Below are 24,495 nucleotides of genomic sequence, written 5' to 3' on the forward strand. Positions count from 1 at the left end.
TTTAATTTTTTACACTACATTTACACTACATATAATATGTAGAGTGAAACTTTAATGTAAAAATCCTTTTAAAAATTCTACAAAATACTGGTAAATCGAACAAAAAATAAATGATATTAAATTAATCAAAATATTATCCGTTGCATGCTTTAAAAAAATAATTTAAATGAATATTTAAGGATTAAATAATATTTCGCAATGGAAAACCAAAAAAAAAAAACAACAAACAACTATGATAAATGCTGAAATAATTTCAGAGTCAAGAGCAAGCGGCGAATCTTAAAATCTAAGTACAACAAGTACAGCTCCAAAGAGCCGGAGTGAGAGAGGAGTACAGAGAGGGGGGATGGAGGGTTGGCTACAGGGCCGCAGAGGGAGACAGCCGATGGGCAATGGGCAATGGGCGATAGACGTTGGGAGCAAAACCATCTCAACCGGCAAATGGCCGAAGCAAAGAACAAACGAACATTACTATCATAATCATGATCTACCTTGACTCTGAGCCAAGATAGAAAGAGAAAGAGAAAGAGCCAGGAAGAGAGACAGAGAGAGGGAGAAGAAAAACTGCATGAGAAACGTTATGTGAGCGAAATGAAGCAACAGCAACAGCAACGCACACAAAACACTCTCACTCTCCTCTCGCATACAGGTAAGAAAAAAGCGGACGCACACAGGTGTGCTGAGCATGCTGCGAGAGAGAGAGAGACGAATGAGAGAACAGTTTTTCTTGAAAGCGAATTTGCTCTCCCGGTTAACACAGCGGACGGTGGCTTACGGTGTTTTGCGTTGAATTCGCCGTTCGCCGTTCGCCGTCCGCCGTCTAACTGAGTTTGTTGTAGCGGCGAGATCGAGATATATACACCGATCCGACTCCCAAACCGATCCGTCCGACGATCGGCTGACTTTGGCCTAACTGCTCGAGACCGCGAACCGCTCGAATACAGTAAGTGGCGAGCCGGCGTTGTGAATGCACGTGTTTTCGCTTAACTCACCTTCAGAAAACTCCTAACTTTAAATTCCAAAACATTACAAAAAAAACACACACATAAATAAATCATAAAAAACCAAAAACTGTGAACTGTCTTGAAAATTGGACAATTTTTTTTCAAGTAATATTTTTTGTCAAAGTGCTAAAAAAAAAAATACAAAAAACGGAAAAATCGACAAACAATCTTCAATAATTTTTTTCAAGTACATTTTTTTCCAAGTGTTTCAAATACAAAAATTGTACAAAAAACTATCATATACTCTTAATTGAAAATAAAAGGAAGTAATACAAGAACATACCAGAGACATGAAGAAGGCCAAACAGAAGTTGGCTTGAGCTCGGCTCATGACAAAAACCAAAATCAAAACGAAATCTTTTTTTTTTTTTAAAGAACAGAAACAGAAACAAACAAATTAGTGGGCGAGCGGCGAACAAACATACACACACAATTGGATTAGTGTTTTGTTTATTTCGGACCACCACCCACAAAAAGGATATATAAAAAAAATATAGTAAATCCAACAAATCAAACAACAAATTTGCACAAAAAAAAATAAAAAGAATATCGCGTGTCGCCGTCGTGTTTCGTCGTTTTCGTTCAACGCGCTTCGAAAAGAACGTCTTCAAAATAAGTCTATTTGTCGGATAAATATCGAAAATCGTAATCCATCATGCCGAAGATATTTTTGATCAAAAATCGCCTGCACCAGCAGCAACAGCGCCTATTGGAGTCCCAGAATTTGCTGCAGCACAAGAGCCAGGACGATGAACGGTGTTTGGTGCCGCCCTTGAGTCCCAGTCCCAGTGGCAGTGGCAGTGGGAGTGGCAGCGCTCCCTCGCCGCCCCCTCATCCACATCCGTCACAGCCCGAGCCACAAGGTCAGGCGGAAAAGCAACCAAATCAGGATCAACAGCCGCTGAGCTTAACGCGAAAGCGCTTCCATCATCGTCGTCATTATTTCGGACAATCGCGTCACAGTCTCCCCGATAATGGAACTCCAACTCAAAATCAGAATCAAAATTCTACGGAATTGGAAGTCGATGGCAGCTCAGCAGGGCAAGTTCAAAATGGTAAGTTTATTTATCCAAAAAAAAAATTAAAAGAGGTTCTAAAAAAAAGGAATATTTGAGAAGAAGAAAATATAAGGTTGGGAAGTCAAAGTCCCCTTTTCAAAAATTTGTTCAAAAATTGTTCTGAAAAAATATAATTTTCTTTTAACAAAAAGAATCTTACAGAATGGCTATAATTCTTATTTATTTAGATAAATAATTGCTACAAATCTGTCAGTCTGTATTTTTTTTGGCCGATGGCAAATCAGCGCAAAAAAATAACAAAATGCTATATCTATTGCTTGGAAATCTTTTCAAATTTCAAGCTTCACTTTTGGCCAGCTTTTGTTCTGTATTTTGTTTTATTATATATCTTTTTTTCTGGTTGTTTTTTTTTTTCGCCCACACCATGACGAACTCGTCTCCATACGATTTCAGTTTGTAGCTCAGTATCTTTGTATCGCAGTATCTGTATCTGCCCGGTCTATCTACCATTCTCTATGAGGTGCTCGTTGGAGTTTACTTCAACATCAATCACTTTCATTGAATTTCGTAAGCGTTTTTATTTTGTTTTCTGCTCATTTTTGGTCAAAATCCCAAAAGCCCAAAACAGTTCTAATATTCATTCTATTTTCGATTCAATTTTTTTTCTTCTCTCTAGTTTGTTGTTTTTTTTTTCTCCACCACCTGTGACTGGCTGGTGTTATATAATCCAGCAGCCCAGCATGCTTATTAAGTCATTTCGATTTTCGTTTTTCGATTTTTGATTTAGGCGGCGGCTTCTATAAGAACTCGGGTTAAAGGTTTTAATTTTCATAAACGATTAGGCGAGAAGAACTTTCTTCGATTCCAGGGCGTTTTGTTTATTAATTAAGTTCTTTTCGATTTTATTTCCATAATAATATTATGAAAAGTGAATTTTTGTTTTGCTATTTTTTTTTTTTTGGCGATTCTTTGAGAATATCTTTTGTTTCTAAGCTTTAACTGCCCTTTGTCTGGCCTTAATTACATACATCTATATTTATTTCGAAGCATAGCGTGGCTTCACTTCAACAGAATCGTCTCACACGCAGCCTCATAATTTTACCCCTTACACGGGCATTATATTTCATGGCTATACCTTATACATACTATAACTATATATATATGTATTACCATTGAGCAGAGTGTTATATACATTTATTAAATTAAATAACACGTTGCGTTCTCAGTTCCTTCTGGTTGTCGCCGCCCAGCTCCCTTAGTACTTCCCACCTGGTCTAGCGACCGTCCAGTCCACTTAAAAATGTATTATGAACGCTTCCGCTGTATAATTTTTATGATTTCTACGGATATTGTAATGGCAGCTATTTGAAGGGAAATCGTTATGTACTTAGAAAATGGCAAAGAGAATCGTTGTTTTGATTTATATGCGAGAAGACTTGTGGATTTATGATATAATAGGTTATGAGCAATTATCAGATTTGGTCACACTAGAATAGAGATGCATTCATCTTTCTTGTTTCACAAACTCATCTGGTCACTTTGAGGTTCTAGTCCTAAATCCTTTTTTAAATCCACTTTGTCACTTTTTTGTTCTTCTACTTGTCTTTGCTCTGCTTTTGAAAAGTGCCTGGTCACACTGCCGGCTCACTCTTTGTTCAATTACCGCTTACGGTTCGTGTTCTTTTAATTTTTTATATATATAGTCTTTTTCTGTTGCTGTTGCTGTTGTGCTGTGTGTTGCCTTGCCTTCTGTGGGCTGTGCCCATGGCCAAGAACTTCACACACTTGAGCGCACATACTCACACAAAGGCAAGAGCCAAGAACGAAGCAAACTGAGACTGTGACTGAGAAAAAAAAAATTATATAACTAGCAAAGTACAAGGTACTAAGAAGAACGAGGTACCCAGCCAGCAGCTAAATCTCCTCCTCATGCCAAGCAAAAGTACAAGTTGAACAGAACAACTTTTTGCAGAAGAAGTGCAGAACCAAAACCGAAAACCGAAAAGCAAAGTTAAAGCCAAAGCAAAAAAAATATAAAAGAACTTATTCAGCCTAGACTCGGGCTTAAGTTTCAACTTCCACAATGACTAAGAGATCATGGGCACTGAGTGAGGAGGGAGTGAGGTCTCTGGGGCTGGGCTGGGATGGGCTGGGAGGTGGACAAGGAGCAACAGCAGCATTGTAGGCACGTCGTCTGCCATTTGGCCTAAGCAAAGTCAAGGCAACTTGGCCATAATAAAACTTGCAGAACCAGTCGCCGAAGAAAGAACCCACCCGAAGCTGAGTCCTAGCCGAGAATCAAGCTAAAAATGCTGAAGGGCCTTGGCGGAGGATGATGCAGAAAACAGCAAACAACACAAGAAAAATATATAAAAAAAAAAAAAAAAAGTGGGCAAAAAGATGCCCGAGAAAGCCTTTATACTTCGGATCTTATGTTAAAAGAATTCCTCGCAGAGAAAAAAAAAGTTATGAGCAAAACTTCCTGTTACATTTTTCTTTATCTGGCATCGGGGATCTGTAAGACTGCACATTTCTCTGGCCGCTAGTAAAAGTCAATAAATAACCGAAAGGAAATTCATTGATCGACCGATCGTATGATAAAGAAATTTCCAAAAAAAACACTAAAGAAACAAGGGGTTCCCCTTGAGCGACAATATAAAAAATAAAACGAATGATCCATGCAAATACTGCAGCTGTTAGAACCGAAAGTTCAATTGCACGCAGTTCCTACAACACGCAGATGTTGCAATCCTTCCGTCGAGCGGAAGTTAGCGAAAGGTTCCCTATCAAGAAGGCGACCCTTCTCTAGAGACAAAAACCGCGGCGAAGTTCAGCGAACCCTCCTCCTCCTCCTCTCTCTTTAACTCTCTGGCCCCTCGCAAAAGCAAAAGTCAAGTGGTAAATGAGGTAAATGCAAAAAAAAACCTCTAGTGGAGATGAAAAATAAAAAAAGAAAGACAACTGTGGCTAGAGTCCATTACTATTACTTCATAGTGCTAGATTTTCTGTGGAAATCAAATCAAAACCGATTGTTTATTCAATTAAGAGGGTCCGATCTTAGCCACAGATTCGAGAAGATCGTCTTCGGAGATATTTTACTAATTGAAGTTATGGGATCATTGGAGATGTAAATTTTTGTGATCAGAACAGGGTTTTTTATTTGCTTATTTTAATATTTAATTTTATTAAGGGTTTATAGAGAAGGCTCTAAAAGGTTTTAGTTTAAAATCAAATGAGCCATCATCTAAGATTTTATGATTTTAGATTTTTAAGTTCTTTTCTAAAAAATTAATTTTAATTTTAATTTTAAATTATTAAAATATATGTAGAGATTATAAAACAGCTCTATACATTTTTTGAATATTTTTTAATCTTAAAAAACATAATCTTCTTGCAAATCCTTTTTTCTTAAGACTTTGCCAAAAATCAAGTTCGTTGCCTAAGTCTTTAGTTTCCCAATAGGCTAGTTGTGTGTTTCAAGTTTTTGGTTTTATTTTTTCGCTTCTTATTTCCATTTGGCATTAGTTCTACCTGCCTTATCGCCTGATAGACAATGCAGTTGCTGTCTATATCTATATAGTATACCTGCCTCTACCTGTGCCAAGGGTACCTACCGTCCCAGCGATAATCTCAGAGCCCGAAAAAAACGATATTTGACAATCGGAAAGAGGGAGGGTGGGGGTAGGGGAGAAAGAGGGGTTGTAGAAAATACACAAGGTAAAAAGGGCACCAAGAAGAGAATCCTGCAGACACACACACTCGTACAAATTTAAAACCGAGATTTATTTGTGCAGTGAATCAACAAGCAAGAATACACAGCACAAAAGGAGAGGCAGCAGAAAAAAAAAGATACTCCGGGACAACAACAAGAAACAGGTCTCAAGTGCTGCCAACCGAGGAGAGGTAGAAGCAGAAGAAGAAGCAGCAGCAGCAGCAGCAGCAGATACGAAGAGGCTACAAGAAGAACGTAGAACACAAGGTATTCAGAAGAAATACATTTGAAAAAAAAGGAAGCGAGTTCTCAGGTCTTGCTTTTGGCCTTTTTGGTATGCAGTTGGCTGCCAAAGAGCGGCCCAAAGAAGAGGAAGCAGAGCACCAGGAGCAGCACAACAAAAACTGAAGAAAGAAAGAGAAAAAAGAAAACAGAACAAAAGCAAAAAAAAAAAAAGAAAGAAAGACGTGAGAGCGAATGATCATAAGCAATGATCATCGCGATCACCTCAACGATGATGACGGTGCGTAAGGTGTGTGTGTGTGTGCTGGTGTGTGTGTGTGTGTACAGGTATTTGCTCTCTCCCCTGCCCAGCCCACACTCTCTCCTTCGTGGGCTACTCACTCTCTATGTTTTCTTCAGCCTTCTTGTGGTCCCTTCTTTGTTCTTCTCCAGCATGAAAATGCATTATTTTCAGCCCAAGGGGCTGCAACTATTTCTAATTGAATTACTTTTCGAAATGGATACAGAATGATAAGAAAAATAGAAGAAAAAAAAAGAAAATACAACAAAAAACTATAAAAATAACAACAGGAAAAATAATACTCATAAATCATTTTAAAAATAAGTCCAAAGCATCCCATATGAAAATAATAAAATTGAAAATTAAAAATAAAATAATTTGTATTGTGTATAATTTTTTGAATTCTACAACAATTGATTGGCACAAGTCTGAATTAAACCCACATTAAGTCCATAAATAACTTGACTTAAAACAAATAAACTGCCAAAAATATTCACAATATTCGTCTCTGATTTTTGTTAATTTTGTGAGTTTTTTTTCGGTTTTTTGCTTTTTATTTTGCCCAAATGTCAATAACTTGTAAATTGTCTCTCGAGAATAATCAATCCCAACAACAATAAGTATTTTTTTAAATATAAAAAAAGAAGAAATTATGAAAAAGAGGGAAACTTGTTTCGTTTTGATATATTTTTGTGTATTTATAAATTTTTTACTTTTTCGTTGTATTATTATTTTTTTTTTTTTTGGTTGAAACACGTTTTTATAAAACATTTGTAATCAAAGCAATTAATATAGAACTCGTTTTCATTCTCGTTTGATGTTAACAATAACAAAAACAATACCAAAAAAAAAGTTAACTGTTTTTTTTTTTTGTGAAATATTTGCGTTTATTTTTTTTTTATTGGCAGAAGATCAAAACACGTTTCGACCAGGCCGAAAACCGCAAAAGACACGGGAAACGGTTTTTTATATATATACATTTTTTTATTTTGCTCTAAGCAAATAAATAAAAAAAAGAATATCTGTTAGATGTATGTAATCCGATAGATATCGTTAGAATAAAAATATGTATACACGATCCAATGACAAATCATTGTCAAGTGTGCGAATTTTTTGAATTGCTTTCAAAAAATGTTGAACATTTTGTAAAAATTGATTTTATTGTTTTATTGTATGTTAATAAATTTTTTTTTAAATTTAGGAAATAAAATTAATGAAAAGAAACTCTAAGAATAAAGATACACTTGTTGAGTTAAGAAAATAGATAGCATCTGTTTATAAAAATAAAAAAGAAGCTTAAGAGCAGAAAATCTGCATACAAACAGACATGCAAGCATGCACAATAAATATGTATGTATTTATGTAAACACATACGGATACTATATACACACATATGTACAAATATATATATAAGAGTCTTTTCAGGTCAGGGTTGACTTGTGACTGACTAAATGAATGAATGAATGACTGCATGAAACTGCATTTAGCTGCGATTGTCTCTCTCATTTTCTCGCACGACTAACTAAAGCATTGACAACTCGTACTATATAGCCGAGCTCGCAGCCAGCCCCCACCCCCCCTTACAGCATCGCATATATGCGTTAAACACATTGCATTGCATTGAAGGCATTGGAGGTCTGCTGAGGCTGCACCTCTGAACTGGTTTTTATATTGTTGTTATTGTTGTTGTTGTGAGCTTGACAAACGCAACAAACACACACACTTATACCATATATAGCGGATATATAATATATATATAATTTTTTTTTTTGGCAACTCTTCTTCTTGCTCGGATATGTGAAATTTCATCGACATTCGATTTTACGTTCGAAAGAAATTTCATCAGCGGCGGAAAGAGGAAAAAAAAACAAAACCTTTGTCCCATTCGACAAAAAATTGTGCAATTTACGCAGCATTTTGGTGGCTCATCTGCCGAAAAGCTGAAAGTATTTTTTTTGGTTGAACCAATAGCCAAAGCCATTATATTCCCATCCATTGAGAGATTGGCCAATTATGCTTTAAAGCTAGGGATTTGTGAAATTTTTTCCGTTTTCGTTTTACATATTTGAGGCTGAGAGCGGAGAGATTTGCATAAAACTTAAATTTGTGTGTCGATTTTAATGGCTTCAAAGTGTTGTCACCGCAAAAAAATAAAAAACTAAAAAAAAGTAAAATTAAGGAAAGGCAAATGCGGGTGTTACAGGGTCTTGACTATAACAGTCTTTAAAATAGATTAAAAAAGAAATATTTCAATAAAATGTAAATACAAAAATTAAATAAATAAATAATCAATCCTAAAATTATATTATTTTAACAAAAAAACTTATACACTCACACACACACTTGTTGACAAATTTCAAATATTTCAATATCAATATCAAGTTCGTTGCCTAAGTCTTTTGTTTGGTGACTGCAAGTGAAATTACCAACAAACATGAAGCTCGAAAAAGGGGCCGGGTTGGGGGGTAGAGCAATAATAACAGCAATAATAATAATCATACAACAAACACAGTAGCACTAACAAAAACAAAAACTATAAATAAAAGCCAAGTAATAAATGATATGCACACACACACACACACACACACTGGCAAACAAACAACAGTGGGACACACATGAAATTGAGTAAAAAAAAAAATAAATAAATAAAAAAAGAAAAAAAATCTACCGGTTTTCAAGGTTAGGCCGCTTTAACTGTATTAACACCGGGTCCGTAATCACAGCAGCAGCAGCAGCAGCGGTAGCCGCAGCCGCAGCAGCAGCAGCAGCTGAGCAAAGTTACGTCATAATGAACAGAGCCGCATTTACAACAAAAACATAAAAAAAAAGTATATCTTTTTGGTTGCGGTTTTGGCTCATTTCATTTTGTTGGCAACCGAAAATCAAAATTTATACGCATAATTTCATATTTGTAACAAAATCCAAAAAAAGCCAAAATACTGATGATGAAGAATATGGCTGGGGGCCACCATCCAGGGGAGGGAGGGGACTGGCAGCGTGTTGTAAGTGGGTGTTTGCTTAACATAATCCCTTTTGACGCTTTTTTCCAGTTTAAGTTTCGTTTTTTTTTCTTCTGTATTTTGTATGCAAATGTGGGTCATCTGCCTGCATCTGTTAAAAAAATAAGAAAAAAAATTTTGTTAAATGTTTACAGTTAAAACAAGCATTGTTTTTCTTTCTCACTCACACTGCCAGCCATCTCGCTCACTCGCTGTGGCAATAAATATTGAGAGCAAGAGTGAAGCAAGTTTTGTGCTCATCATCATTATTATTGATTATTTTTGTTTTAGTTGCTTTTGCTAAAAGTTTTATTCGTTTTTTTTGGTGGTTGATATTATGTTGTAATCGGCGGGACCTATATAACGGTATGACAAGGTCAACCAGAAGATGCGCTACAAAAAAAGTGCAATCCAGAAGATACAAAAAAGGGAAATACATTACAAGTTTTGATCTTGAAAACTAGTTCAGTCGTTTAATTAAATTAATTTGTAATAATATTTAAAAGGCTTTAATGAAACTAGTTTCTTAAAAGCTTCATCACTTGTCTCATTAACAAGGGCTTTTTTGTTAATTGTTTTATTTTATTTTATATTATTTATTTTTCTTATTATTTTTGCCATCTAAGCCACAAATTAACTTTGTCAATTGTTTTCGTTGTGGAACTGACCAAAACAAATATTAAAGCAACACCTGCGAGGTGTACATACCTGCCATTTTCATTCGAGAAGCATTTTAGAATATACATATATACGAGTATTATATGCGTTGACCTAAATTTTTTGTCGCATTTGTGTGAGTGTAAAAAAACAACAACACTAAGAAGCATGCTAAGTAGCTACTAACACTATACAATTGCCAACTAACAAATTGAACAAATGAGTGAGTGACTGATTGACTAACTGACTGACTGACAGACTGACAGTTGGACTAACTATAGTGACTAACTTGGAAAACATAATCAAATCGAAGGCTAATTGTTATATATTTTGGTTAAAAAAATATATAAACATTTTTTTTTATTTATAGTTTAATCTTAAAAAAAAAAAAACCATATGACTACCTCAAGTTAAGTAAATACCAAAAAAAAAAAACAAACCTATATAGAACCCAAAAGCATTTTTCCGTTCACAGTTCGTGTCTGTCTCATTAACATTTTACAAGCAAAAAAAATAAAATAAAAAAAATAAAAAACAACAACAAAACAGGGTGCAGCCTCTTCCATTTTTTGTTGTTTTCTAATGCTTTTGGCTTACAAATCATTTAACGCAATTGCGTTAAAACTTTGCCCCATTCAAAAACAAAAAATACAAAAAGAGACTCATGTGCAAACAAAACAAAATTGTTTTTATTTTTTGTTTTAGTTTTTTGTTTCTGTTTGTGGCTTTTCATCATTTTGTTAAACAGTTTGTTGCACTTTTGTTTAGTGCGTCCTCGATTTGTTTGTCAAGTGGGCTTTTGGGCTTTTGGGCTTTTGGGCTGTGGGTTAACTGCGGTTAAGTGGGCGGCCAAAAGGATACTACCAGCCGACCATCTGTTGGCCATTTATCTATTTTTTATTTTGTTGGTATTTTTTTGCCAATGACAAAATTTAGTTCAAGTCTAGGCAATGAAAACAACATAACAGCACAAATTGCAATGTAAACGAGTCGAAATGAAAGAGAGCAAGGTTAGCATTGACATTAATACCAAAAACAAAAACTACAACAACTACAGCTAGAAAATCTAAAAAACGTCTAGCAACAAATTGAATAAAAAAAGAGAACAACAAAAAACATATAAAAGTGACATTAGAACAGCCAAACACACAACAAAACACAACAACTGGCAGCGTATAAATAAAAGCAACTGTAATTAGCAGCTGCAATGGCAGAGCGAGGCACATGTGCAGGCTAGTTTGTAACTGTGTATTAGGCACTTAAAAAAAATGGGGAGGACAAGAAAAATATTAAGCTTAAAAGGTAATCAGAGTGATTATTAAGAGATAAGAGATGAAAAGCTATTATTCTCTAATCATTTTTAATCAGTCTTTAAAAAGATTATATCTATTTTATTTTTAATTCATTGAAAAATTTAAATATTATTTTTTTCTGTGCCTCACACACACATATACACTGACGTTTATGCCTCCAAGTGGCTTGCAATTTAAGACGCTTCAAGTCGAAGGCCCTGAGTGGTTGCCGATGATGACGAACATACAACTTAAAACATTAAATGCTTAAACAACATTTAGCAGCAGTCTTAAATCGCTGCAACTACGACCTTGAAAAAAGCAAAAACAAAAACGCTAAGCAACATAAATAAATACTAAATAAATACCAACAAAAAATAGAACATCTTTCGGGCAGCGCCAAACAAAAGACTTAAGAAACAAACTTGAACAAAAAAATGTAATTAAGTTGAACGAAAATTATTTTGTTAACGCGTCGGCAATTTATAATTCATATACTTTATAAATGGGTATATCATATGTATGTATATGGGTTATATATAACAAAACGGCAATCAAGATGAGCTGATTTTCGAGCATCGATAAAAACTTAATTGCATGGCACTTAATGCATTTTAAGTTTTGCGGCCAGCGAAATGAAAAGGTAACCCAAGACGGCAAGACGGCAAGATGGCAAGATGGCAAGACGGAAGGGCCTAATAATAAAGACCTTGTGGTATGGTACCCTTAGAAATCGAACTATCAACAGCAGCTGAATAAAAAAAAAAAAAACAAAAAAAAAATACAAAAAACGGAAGAGAAGCAACCCGGGAGACCCAAAAGCCAAATTGGGCGTTAGAGACAAATTCATTTGGGAAGCCCGAAAAAAAAGGTTAAAATGCCAAAAAGGCTTAGGCCATAAATTTATAGACTGTCCCGAAGGCTGTTCCGCAAAACGATCTTTTGGATCTTGATCTCATAAGAGAGGGAGAAGGAAACGCGATCGGATCGTGTTGCAAATGGGTTGGCACTTGGAACACTTGGTTGCCGGAGGAGTCCTTCTTCTGTGGCATTCGGTGGCATTAGAATTGCTAAATGCTACAAGGATCCATTTTAAAAACAAAGGACCTGCTGGCAGGAAGGGTTCGCTGTTTAAGCTTTTACACTACACTACATAATTTGTAAGGGAAGGATCTCGGAAGGATCTCTCTCTCTCTCTCCCAGCACATTAGGTCATTTGGTCAGCTGGAATGAGAAAAAAAAAAGGGGAAAGGTAGTCGATGGAGAAAAAAAACACCTGTTAGAAGCTCAAGCTTCCTTCCTTCCTTCAAACGGATGCATTCATCAATTTGGCAGTTTTGGCCAAGAAGCAGAACCCCAAATAACAGGAAGCTTCCTTGTTCCTTGACAAGGGTCCTTGTGCATCTGCTGCTATCGATAAAAGGTGTTCTCATCCTGCCTCTAACTCCTTAAACTCTATCATTTTCGAATACTTGAGTATTTTTTATACACTATCTTATAAAAGTATAAATTTTTTATCACAATAAGCTATAAATTTTATCAAAGATTATCAAAACTAGTATCTTTCTATTATCGAAAAACTATCGATAATAATTAGATCTATTATTTTTCATTTTATCTTTTCATAAATTCCATAAAAATATATCTGAAAGAGTATCTGAGCTCTAACTTTTTCAAAGTTAACTATCCCCTTCCTGTTATTTTCCCTTTTGTACATATATTTTTTTGCACATTTGAAAGAGATGCACTTGTCAGGGAGTGGAATTGATTAGCTGTCCGACAGCTAATCGATGACACTCCACCAAAATCGCATACATTTCCATCTAATTTTCTCCATGACAGAAAAAAAGCAACAGCCTATCGCTTATTTTCGATCTCTGAATTCTCGGGAATTGTAGTATTTGTCAACGTTTTTTGTTCGTTTCATGCTCTATTAAATTCTGTTCGACATTTGCAATCATTTTTTTCTGTTTTTTTTTATATTTGCGAAACTAAAAGTTTCGATGGCTTTTTCAGTGGGTGGTTCAATGCATGTTTTTATTTTTCTGTCAACTGGGTCATCAAGCAGAGATTTGCAAAAAAAACACAACAATTCATGGGTCAACGGAGGGCGGAACATGGTCGATTAAGAAATTTTTGTTTAATGCTTCGATAAGTTCGATGACTATCGATAAAGACAAGAATAACCTTGTAATCTTCTTCTGAACTTTTAATAATTAAAAGCTAATAGAGATTGCTTCACTTCGCTCTAAGCAATTTCATTATGAGGTTATGACTATCTAGTCGATTAAGTCGATAAATTCGATAAGTTTTCGGAAAAGAACAATCTTCAATAAGTTCGATAAATATCGATAAAGAAAAGAATAACCTTGTTATATTCTTCTGAATTTTTTAGTAATTTTAATAATTAAAATCTACCAGAGACTGCTTCCCTTCTCTTAAAGCAAAGTCATGTCTATCTAATCCATTAAGTCGATAAATTCGATAAATTTGTAGAGAAGAACAATCTCCTAATCTTTCTAGTCTTTTGAACATTGTTAATTAAAAGATAACCGATAAACACTGGTTCCCTTCCCTTCAATTGCATTATCTAGTCGTCGGATCTGACAAATCCAATCAACTATATAGTATGGGTATTACTTAATTTCTAAACAATGGCCAATCAAGGGAGAAGCAGCCACAGCACCTGTTGCCTGATATTGAGGTTAATATGCTGCAGTATGATCGTCAAGAACATCATCATTTCATTATAATTATTATTAAAATTATAATTATGATCATGATCCATGCAAGGCACACCATTTAGAGACCCTAGGCACTCTTGGGTTGTCTGGATCTATTCATTGTTTATATATATATATATTATATAGGGGTGGTGTGTATATAGCGTTGTGTATTTATTTCCATACGTTTGTAAATGGGCAAAGCTGCTTGGAAAAACATTGCCGACCGTTTCAACGTGTTTGGCATTTGCAATTAGACGTTCAGAACGCTGAAAAGAGTGAGGTTTGGAGGGGGTGTAGAGGAGGTAGAGCAAAGGGTAGGGTATCTGGTAGGGAGTAGGTTGGGTGGGTGGCTATGGTATGGGTGTGTGTGTGTGCCGTCATCGAAGTCATCGCACATGCCAGGAATTTAATATGCGTTAAGTTTAGAATGCGTTTGGAATTTATTTGTCATCTCGCTCTAACACTATCCTAGGCACTGGAAAAAATAGATAAAATTTATAAAATATTTTATTTTTTAATATAATAATTTATGTTAATTGTTACAATAAAGTACTTTCTTGTATTCTCATAGTCTTCGTTTTTTATTTTCATGTTTTCTAATTCTTTATTTATTTTTTGCTCTTTAGTGTAATTTTCCATAAACAAAAAGTTGAATGCCCATGGTTAACAAAATAAGAAGAGAAAACAAAAAAAAAATGATAGAAGGAAGGGCAGACACCTCAGGGGGGGGTCTCCACCTGTTTTTGGAAGTCCGATAGTGGGTGTACGATAATTTACAATCCATACCAATACCAAGACAGCACCCGCATTTATATAAATTTCTATGAATAAAACAAAGAAATGATGATAAAAAAAAAGAGTCCGGAAATTAAAAAAAAAGGGATAAGAAAATAGTATTATTTTCTTTTTCTTAGTATAAAATAATACATTAATTTATATAATATTGTTTATATAGGCTTCATAAGTCCCACTTTAATAATATCTAGAGCTCTATCAGTTAGAGAGAGAATATATCGCATAGCTATCGAATATATCGCACTCTATACCCCTCTTTTTCATCCAATTTTTTATTCAAGTTAATGGATTTATATAATTGCGAATAGATATAATTTTTACATAATATTATATATCAGATATATAGTTTAAAAAACCATAAAAATGCTCTATTTAGACAATATCTTGAACTAGATCGCATAGCTATCGAATATATCGCACTCTATACCCCTATTTTTCATCCAATTTTTTATTCAATTTAATGGATATATATCTCAGCGTGTATATATAATTTTTACGACGCATTTCGCGCTAGACAAATAGACAAAATGGGTAGAAGTGCCGGCCGTCACTGCCGCCCGCGGTCGATTTCAGGGAAGGCATAAATTTAAAAGTTCAACAACAGTGCGAGAAGACAACGGCATGTAAATCAATTACGGTAAAGGATAAAACGTGCATTGAACTTTCGTTGGAGATGGAACCAGATAACGATAAACAATAGGGTCTATCTACCTACTGTATGTATCTCTTGGATACTCTCTCTGGCTTGTGGATATGGCTTGTAATTAGTTAGCTAGAAAAATTGTAATTACTTTTCTTACTTTGTTTTAATTGCTTAGTGTTAGAGCTTCTGGTCGAGGTCAATGCTTGCGTTTGTTTTTATATATTTTTGTTTACTTTTATATTGTATTTTAATTTTTTTTTCCGAGTACGAGTACGAGTTTGAGTTCGAGTACAACTTCAATTGAAATTCATTTCCTCATGTCAACAGTAAACACAAAAAAAAATAAAATAAAAGGAAAATGATAAAAAAAATACAAAAGATACATGCCTTTTTTTCGCATTTCAAGCTCAAACATGTTTTTGTACTTGTATTTGTAATTATAAAGCATTTTACAATTCGCCTTGACCTTAACACAATAAAATAAATTACAACTATGGCAAGACAGGTACAGGTACATGCAATATCTAATATTAAAAGCCACTTGAACAGTGTTGCCTCTATATGGGCGTGTAACAAAAAAGCCTCTGGTATGTGGGCGTGGCTTGTGGCTATTAGCCCATTAATAAGTAAACAGCATGTCAAGTATTTTGAAGTTGATTTGCGAAGAAAAGAGGTGTTTTGAATAAAAATTATATTCAATAAAATATAAGTTAATGTATTTAAATATTAAAAATATAAAATTTGAAATAAATTAAATTATTTTTTCCAAGTTCTTTGCCAACAAAAATAATAATTAATTAAACAAAATATTTCTCATTAATTTTCCTCAGTGCATTGGCACATCTATGTGAGTGGGTAACTGTATTTGTGTAGATGACGACAGTTAGAATTTATGCGACTGTGACTGCGACTGTGACTGCGACTGCGACTGCAGGCTGGCCATGACCAACAGAGCGAGAGAGGTGCATGCGTGCTTGGCATTTGTAATTTTACAACACTCACACACACACGCATACATGGGCAAAGACGAAGGGCTTACAACAACAAGACCAACCCTGGCAATTAAATCAACAAGCCCACCCACACACCCACAGCCTAGTTAAATACAAAAAAAAAAAAAAAAGAAAACCTTGATCTTGATCGAAACGAAACAGCAACAATAAAACCAAGAAGAAGAAAAACTAGTACCTACATACACACATACATATGTACATATGTAGTTACATTCATAGATACTTTTGTAATAGTGCAGCTGGCGCAAGCTTTGTTGTTGTTTTATTTATTGCACTTGTTTTGATTTAAAGCCAAGACTGCTTTTGCGGCCAAGTTTTAGTGGCTAACCTTGTCTTTGCCCGTTTTGTGTGTTTGAGAACCTCGCACTTGCACTTGCAATCCCAGTTGCAGTTGCAATCGCCAATTGGCAATTGGCAATTATACGATCGCAATTGTTTAATGGCCATTAAACAGTTATATGTGTATTTGTTTTACCACCCCACGCGTTAGAGGGCGCTTGCGGCATTAATTAATTAGCCACCAAATTACAGCACCTGTTGAGCGTGTAATAACAATAAAATCCAATTTTATTTCATACATTTTCTTTAATTTTTATTTATTTTGCATCTATATTTGTTATTTGGTTTGTTTTTGGTTAAATAATAAAATTTAATGGCAGTATAAGAGTTTATGAGAACACCTGTCGCTAGGGGGCGCCGTAGGCGGGGGTGCTACACATCGGTTGGCACAACCGACAAAAGCTTAACATTTGAAATGAATTTGATATTTTGGCGCTTTTAATAAAATTGCTTAAAATAATTTAATAAAATTGATTAGTTAATCAAGCCTAAAGCAGAGTATGGTCAAATGGTTCTAAGTTTTTTTGAGAGTCAGTCTCATTTCTAGTAAATATAAAGGATGCTAATGACTAATTATTGAATTAAATTAAATTAATATATTAAAACATGTGCACTCGATGTTATCAGTGTGGTAACTCTATTCAAATTACAGTTAACCGATCTTGTCAAGCTTCTGTTCTCTCACACCAACGCATTTCGAGAAAAGGGGAAAAGGAGATAGCGCTTGGCCAGAATTCCATTCGTTCCTTTTACAGTTAAATTGAAATCGGCGAGGTGTTCGGACGCAAGATTAGAAAAAAATAGATTCTCTATTCTTTTTTTTTTCGGTGATTTTGAGTCTCATATTGTATATTGTCTTCTTCTCGAAAGTTCCTTGACTCCTAGCATCCATTACATTACATTAGATCTATTATTTCTATTATTTTTTGTGATTATTATGACGCCATATTAATTCGTTGCTTTTCTTGCTTTTCTTTTTTGTGTTTCTTGCAGAAAGTTTCGCTGCAGAATTGCGACAGCGCTTGAGCGGCCCCAGCACCGTCAATACCACCACCACCACCACCACTAGCACCACCACCAATAATAGTTTATCTAGTAGCACCACCAATACCGCCACTACCACCTCCGTTTTAGCCACAAAAGACTGCCCCGAAGATCTAGAACCAACAACAACAACAACAACAGCAACAGCTAAAGAAGTTGAAGCAACAGCCCCAACAGCAACTACAACAACAACAACAAGCATACCAAAGCAGCCACAAGAGGAAGAAGTTGAAGTAGAAGAAGAAGAAACATCACTAGAAACAGCGCTGCCAGCAGAGGCAGAGAAAGATCAGCAAGAAGAAGCAGAGGCAGCAGCGACAGCGACAGCGGCAGAGGCAGAGGCCCAAGCAGAGGAGGAGGAGGACGAAGAGGACGACGAAGTGGATGTGGGTGTTGAAGCGCCCCGTCCCCGTTTGGTACTCACCCAGGCCCAGCGCAAAGAGTATCCCCTACCGGCGCTTCCCCTCTCCCTCGCCACCACCGCCACCGCCGCCCCCCGCTCCTTTGTTTCGGACTCGCTGAGCGATTCGGACTCGGACTCCGATTCCGATGGCGGCTGCAAGCTAATCGTGGACGAGAAGCCACCACTGCCAGTGGACAAGCCGTTGTCGCTGCGACTGCGCAGCACGCCGCCACCGGCCGAGAAGCGTCCGAGTCCGCCGCCGCCACGGGATCCGGCGCCCGCCGTCCGTTGCAGCGTCATCCAGCGAGCACCCCAGTCGCACCACATCCCGGCCACACCGATCTCGCGCGGCTTCCCGCTCGATCAGTTCGGACCGGAGCAACAGGAGCCCATCGATTACCACGTGCCGAAGCGGCGGAGTCCCTCCTACGACTCCGAGGAGGAGCTGAACACCAGGCGGCTGGAGCGAGCGCGTCAGGTTCGCGAGGCACGCCGCAGAAGCACCATCCTTGCGGCCCGGGTCCTTCTGGCCCAGTCCCAGCGTCTGAATCCCCGGTTAGTCCGATCACTGCCCGGAATTCTGGCCGCCGCAGCCGGACACGGACGCAGCAGCAGTTCGAACGGTGCCGCCGGCCAGGGATTCCAATCCTCGGGTTTTGGTAGCAATAATAGCTCCGGTGCCGGATCCGGTAGTGGTCAGAACGCCGGCAGCGGTGCAGGATCGCCGGGAGCCGGCGGTTTTGGCGGCGGAGCCGGAGGCGGGGGCATGGGCGGCGGTCGAGACGGGCGTGGCAACTACGGACCCAACTCACCGCCCACGGGCGCACTGCCTCCGTTCTACGAGAGCTTGAAGGGCGGCCAGCAGAGCACCGCCAGCAATAATACGGGCCAGAGTCCCGGAAATCATCATTCGCATTTCAACGGCAATCCGGCCAACTTCTTGTCGCTCCAGAACGCCGCAGCAGCAGCGTACATTATGTCAGCGGGTGGAGGAGGAGGATCGGGCGGAACAGGATCGGGCGGAGGAGCAGGTCCAGCCGGGGGTGGTGGAGGCGGAGGAGGAGGAGGTGGTGGTCCTGGCGGCGGTAATGGTGGCTACATGAATTGTGGTGGTGGTTCGGCCCCCGGAATCGGTGGCAACCAGAACCTCGACGGTAATAATCTTTTGAACTTTGCCAGTGTTTCCAACTATAACGACTCCAATTCCAAATTCCATAATCATCATCCCAATTCTCAATCCTCGATGATGGCGCATCCCTTCTACGGCGGCAATCCCTCAGCCTATGGGATCATCCTTAAGGACGAGTCGGACATCGAGTACGACGAGGCCAAGATCGATATAGGTACCTTCGCCCAGAACATCATCCAGGCGACGATGGGCAGCACCGGCCAGTTCAATGCCAGTGCCTACGAGGACGCCATCATGTCGGATCTGGCCAGTTCGGGTCAGTGCCCCAATGGAGCGGTCGATCCGCTCCAGTTCACGGCCACCCTGATGCTCAGCTCCCAGACGGATCACCTGCTGGAGCAGCTGTCGGATGCCGTTGATCTGAGTTCCTTTCTGCAGCGCAGTTGTGTGGACGACGAGGTGTCCACCAGTCCCCGGCAGGACTTTGAGCTGGTCTCCACGCCCTCCCTGACGCCCGATTCGGTGTCGGTGACGCCGGTCGAGCAGCACGGCACCAGCACCACCCAGCTGGATGTCCTGCACGAGAATCTCCTCAAGCAGCTGACCCACAACATGGCCCGGAACAGCAGCAGCCACCAGCAACAGCAGCAGCAGCCGCAGCCACAGCATGTGCAGCAACATGTCTCGCAGCAGCAACAGCAGCACAGTGTCCAGCAGCAGCAGCAGCAGCATGCCGTGCAGCAGCAGCACAACGTCCAGCAGCAACACGTCCAGCAGCAGCAGCAACAGCAGCCGCCACCGCCCTCGTATCAGCATGCCACCCGAGGCCTGATGATGCACCATCAGCCGCAGCACGGCGGCTACCAGCAGCAGGCCGCTCTGATGTCGCAGCAGCAGCAGCAGTTGCTCAGCCAGCAGCAACAGTCGCACCACCAGCAGCAACATGCCGCCTACCAGCAGCAGCAGCAGCAACAGCACAGCCTGTATGCGCAGCAGCAGCAGCAACACCATCAGCAACAGCAGCAACATCACTTCCACCACCAGCAACAGCAGCAGCAGCAACAGTCGCACCACTCGCACCACCATGCGCATCACGACAACAGCAACATGTCGCTGCCATCGCCGACGGCGGCAGCTGCTGCGGCGGCGGCTGCTGCTGCCGCTGCTGCTGCGGCCGCTCACCTGCAGCGGCCGATGAGCAGCAGCAGCAGCTCGGCCGGCACCAACAGCAGCAACAGCAGCAGCAGCGCCAGCAACCTGGACCCGAATGCCGCAGTGGCGGCAGCAGCCGCCCTCCTCGACACCAAGCCGCTGATCCAAAGCGTAAGTCACTCCCTATCCCTTCAGCAGAGTCCATTGCAGTCACAGCACCAGCACCAGAACAAGCAGGGGCAGCAGGTCGTCCATTTCCAGCAGGAGCAGCAACAGGTATCCCTTTCTCCCCTGAAGCACCTCACTGTCCTGAAGACCGCCACCAGGAGCGACTGCCTGGCGATCAAGCCCGAACCAGAGTCCGAACAGAAGCCAGAGCTGGCCAAGATGACCACCGTGGAGTGGCCGATTAAGGTGGAGGTGCCGCAGGTGGCGGCCAAGGCCACGCCGTATGCGGTGGGCGGGGAGGTGGCGCCACCAGCCGGCACCCGGAAGATGCGCAACCGAATCAAGGCGGTGGACTATGGCTCCGCCACCGTCACCATGGTGTCCAATTTTAAGGCATCGCCGGAGGTGCCGGCCACGAGAACGGTGCACCGCACCACCCTGCGGTCGCTGGCTTCGGCGGCGGCGGCCACGGCGGCGGGATTGCTGGCGCCGTCGCCGAGCGTCTCGGTGCTGAACGAAAGCAAGCTACTGCAGCGGCGCGTAAGTGGGCGGACGGTGTGTCCTCCGTGTTTGTGCCCCGTGGAGCGTAGTAGTAGTAGTAGTAGTAGTCTGTGTGATGTCCTGTGTGCCCTGTCTCTGTGATTGTCTGTGTTTTCTGTCCCGAATCCACCTCCAAATGCTCACTAACATGTGTCTTCTTTCGTCCTCTAGTTGGGATTGCCGCCGGACCTGCAACTGGAGTTCGTCAATGGCGGACATGGCATCAAGAATCCCCTGGCCGTGGAGAACTCCCATGGTGGCCACCACCGTATCCGCAACATCGATTGCATTGATGATCTCAGCAAGCACGGCCACCACTCCCAGCAGCAGCAGCAGCAACAGCAGCAACAACAGCAGCAGCAGGGCTCCCCGCAACACCAGCAGCAGAGTATGCAACAGTCGCAGGTGTCGCAGCAGCAACAGCAGTCCCTGCAACAGCAGCAGCACAACCATCAGCATCACAGCAACAGCAGCGCCAGCAGCAATGCCAGTAGCCATGGCTCCGCTGAGGCTCTCTGTCTGGGCTCGGGATCGGTGGGGGCCAACGAGGAGCCGGGCAACAACAAGTTCGTGTGCCGCGTCTGCATGAAGACGTTCTCGCTGCAGCGACTCCTCAATAGGCACATGAAGTGCCACTCGGACATCAAGCGGTACCTGTGCACGTTCTGCGGCAAGGGCTTCAACGACACCTTCGACCTCAAGCGGCACACCCGCACCCACACGGGCGTCCGGCCGTACAAGTGCAACCTGTGCGAGAAGAGCTTTACGCAGCGCTGCTCCCTGGAGTCGCACTGCCAGAAGGTGCACAGTGTCCAGCACCAGTACGCCTACAAGGAGCGTCGGGCTAAGGTAAGTTTAAGGATTAAACTTATAGTTCCAGAGACTAATTGGATTATTCATTTGCAGATGTATGTGTGCGAGGAGTGCGGTCATACCACCTGCGAGCCGGAGGTGCACTACCTCCACCTGAAGGACAACCATCCGTTCTCGCCGGCGCTGCTCAAGTTCTACGACAAGCGGCACTTCAAGTTCACCAACTCGCAGTTCGCCAACAACCTGCTCGGCCAGCTGCCCATGCCAGTCCACAACTAGGATGTGCTATTAAGATCCCTAGATCCCCTCCCCCTTAGAGTATATAGAGTATGAGAAATCAATGTGACTTTGAAGTTTTTTGAAAACTGCCCCCGCGGAGGAAAAAGGAATTTTTGGAGATTATGCTTATGTATATTTTTTGCCTAGCTCTTTAAGGAATTTATCGTTATATAACCCGATATATATAGTATATATATATATATCATTCACACCCACACACTCACTTTGCTGTGCAAACCACTCTCACACACACACTCACTCACAATGCGTTGAAAGGAGCTCGTTTTTGATCCTTGATCCTTATGTTTTTTTTAGTAAATCTTGAATTTTACGTTTATTTTTATAGATTTTTTTCTCGCATAAGAACTGCTTTCTTAGTCAAACAATTCTCGTTTAAACTTAAGATATATAATGAAAAATGCTATGAGCAAAAAACACACACCACACACACACTTTACACACTACGAATTATGAATTATAATCCCAAAATCGTATATTTTTTAATGAAAATATTTTTAGTTATTTAAGACTCGAGCGCTACCAACCGAACAAGCTGCATTTATTTTTTCATCAAAAAGCTTAAATTTAAATTTATGAGAAAAAGAAGCAAGGATTTTGAAAACCCATTTACGCATAAAAATAATTTATTACCTTACACACCCACCCTCCACACACACTCCCACACACACATTATGTAAAGAGGCAACAATTTCGACGTAACTTGAACTAAAATTAGTCTAGAATTAAGTACAAAAATGCGAAGAAAACAAAAAATATTGATGTAAACTAAAGCTGTTCATTAATGAAGTCAACGCCCCATTAATTAAATAAAATATATTCATTATTTTTGTAAGATGGGCCCGCAAGGAAAAAGTGAGCGAAATTTTTTATTAATTTTAGTTTTTAGGCAAGACCACCAATTGTACTGATCTTTAATGAACAAAAACAAAAATCAACCACTAATCGCTTAAACTCTAAACTCATGCATATATATATATTACAAAATAAGATTATTTTTTAAGCTAAAAAATACGTTAATTCTCTAAAAAAAAAACAAAAAAAGAAAAACGAAAAAGAAAAAAAACAAAGTGAAATCGAATTTGAGTTTATGATTTGATTGCCGAGAGAAAGTGAGAAAAATAATGATTATTTGGATTGAAACTCCAATTGTAGAACGTAAACTGCATTAAAAAATTTCTGTTTTATTTTTAAGCATTTTTTTTTCGTCGTCATTTAATTAATTTTTTAAGCAACAACGGGTTTTTTGTGCAATCGCTTGGTGTTGGTTTAACGTAATAACTGAAAAAAGGACACATCTGATTAAGGAGCTTAGGATTAATGTATTCATTTCGGACGGGGGGCTGTGCCCTGTGGCGCCACGCCCACCGCCCGCTGCACAGCCCCCGCCCCCCCCCCAGAGAGGGAATTTAGAATTATTTTAGAAAACTTTCACTCACACACAACACTACACACTATATATATTATTATAATATATATGCTAGAAAGATAATATATCTGATCCGCACACACCACACATACATACATATTACTTAACTTAGTTAGTTAGTTTAGGCCAAATTCCTCGTAATTCGACGGCAACTTTCCAAATTAAACAAAATAAATCTTTAAAAAAAAATTCGAAATTAACAAAAAAAAAATACAAATCTTAGACTTCCAAGAAAAATTACAAATTTTTTTACAAATCGAATTTTGTATGGAGAAAAAATGAGAAAACCCCTAACAAATAAACAAATATATATTTAACAAAACTGATGAATCGGCAAGAACATTAAATTAGTTGTTAATGAAACAAAAAACCTTTTTTTTTAAACTATCATTTATGTATACTATATATAAAGATATGAAAAGTGAATTAATTAATAAATATTAAATATGACAAAATAATTATTGAAAAGGTGTTTTTATGATTGGGTTTTATCTTAATTTTTGTTTAAGATAAGAGGGTATTTAAGAACAGGTTTTAAAAAAATGGCGTAAAAATACGTAAGCTAAAAAAAATACTATAGCAACATAATTTTTTACTTTATAAGTGATTTTTTCTGAAAATGATATGATTTTGGAAAAATACCCTAAAATATGGCTTTTAAATAATATACATATATCTAAAAAAAAAGATATATAAAATAACAATTTAGCTTTGAAAAATAAAGTTTGAAAATAACTTTAAATTAGAGTTTCAAAAAGGAAGTCTATAAAAAAAGATATAAAAAAAATAAAAATAACA

At 39.1% G+C, this 24,495-nt stretch overlaps 1 protein-coding gene across 4 annotated transcripts; it reads left to right on the forward strand.

Moving 5' to 3' along the window:
* Positions 1–821: 821 nt before the first annotated feature.
* On the forward strand, positions 822–24,155 carry LOC6503063 (transcriptional regulator ovo). Of its 4 annotated transcripts, XM_001963320.4 has the most exons (5): positions 822–2,059; positions 17,716–19,323; positions 19,450–21,158; positions 21,330–22,007; positions 22,065–24,155. In XM_001963320.4, exons 1-5 carry the CDS (start codon positions 1,660–1,662, stop codon positions 22,248–22,250), a joined length of 4,581 nt encoding a protein of 1,526 aa, XP_001963356.3. In that variant the 5' UTR covers positions 822–1,659; the 3' UTR covers positions 22,251–24,155. The 4 variants fall into 4 exon arrangements, with proteins under 4 accessions (XP_001963356.3, XP_032308931.1, XP_032308932.1 ...); XM_032453040.2 differs by having other exon boundaries at positions 17,716–21,158; XM_032453041.2 differs by having other exon boundaries at positions 823–2,059; positions 17,716–20,621.
* The last annotated feature ends 340 nt before the right edge of the window (positions 24,156–24,495 follow it).

The sequence above is a fragment of the Drosophila ananassae genome, chromosome XL, assembly GCF_017639315.1.
Source record: "Drosophila ananassae strain 14024-0371.13 chromosome XL, ASM1763931v2, whole genome shotgun sequence".
NCBI classification, from domain to species: domain Eukaryota; kingdom Metazoa; phylum Arthropoda; class Insecta; order Diptera; family Drosophilidae; genus Drosophila; species Drosophila ananassae.

Coding starts and splice junctions, on each gene's coding strand:
- LOC6503063 (XM_032453040.2), top strand. CDS start 1,660: ATGCCGAAGATATTTTTGATCAAAAATCGCCTGCACCAGCAGCAACAG. Junction 21,159..21,329: donor GCAAGCTACTGCAGCGGCGC/GTAAGTGGGCGG, acceptor TTCGTCCTCTAG/TTGGGATTGCCGCCGGACCT. Junction 22,008..22,064: donor ACAAGGAGCGTCGGGCTAAG/GTAAGTTTAAGG, acceptor ATTCATTTGCAG/ATGTATGTGTGCGAGGAGTG.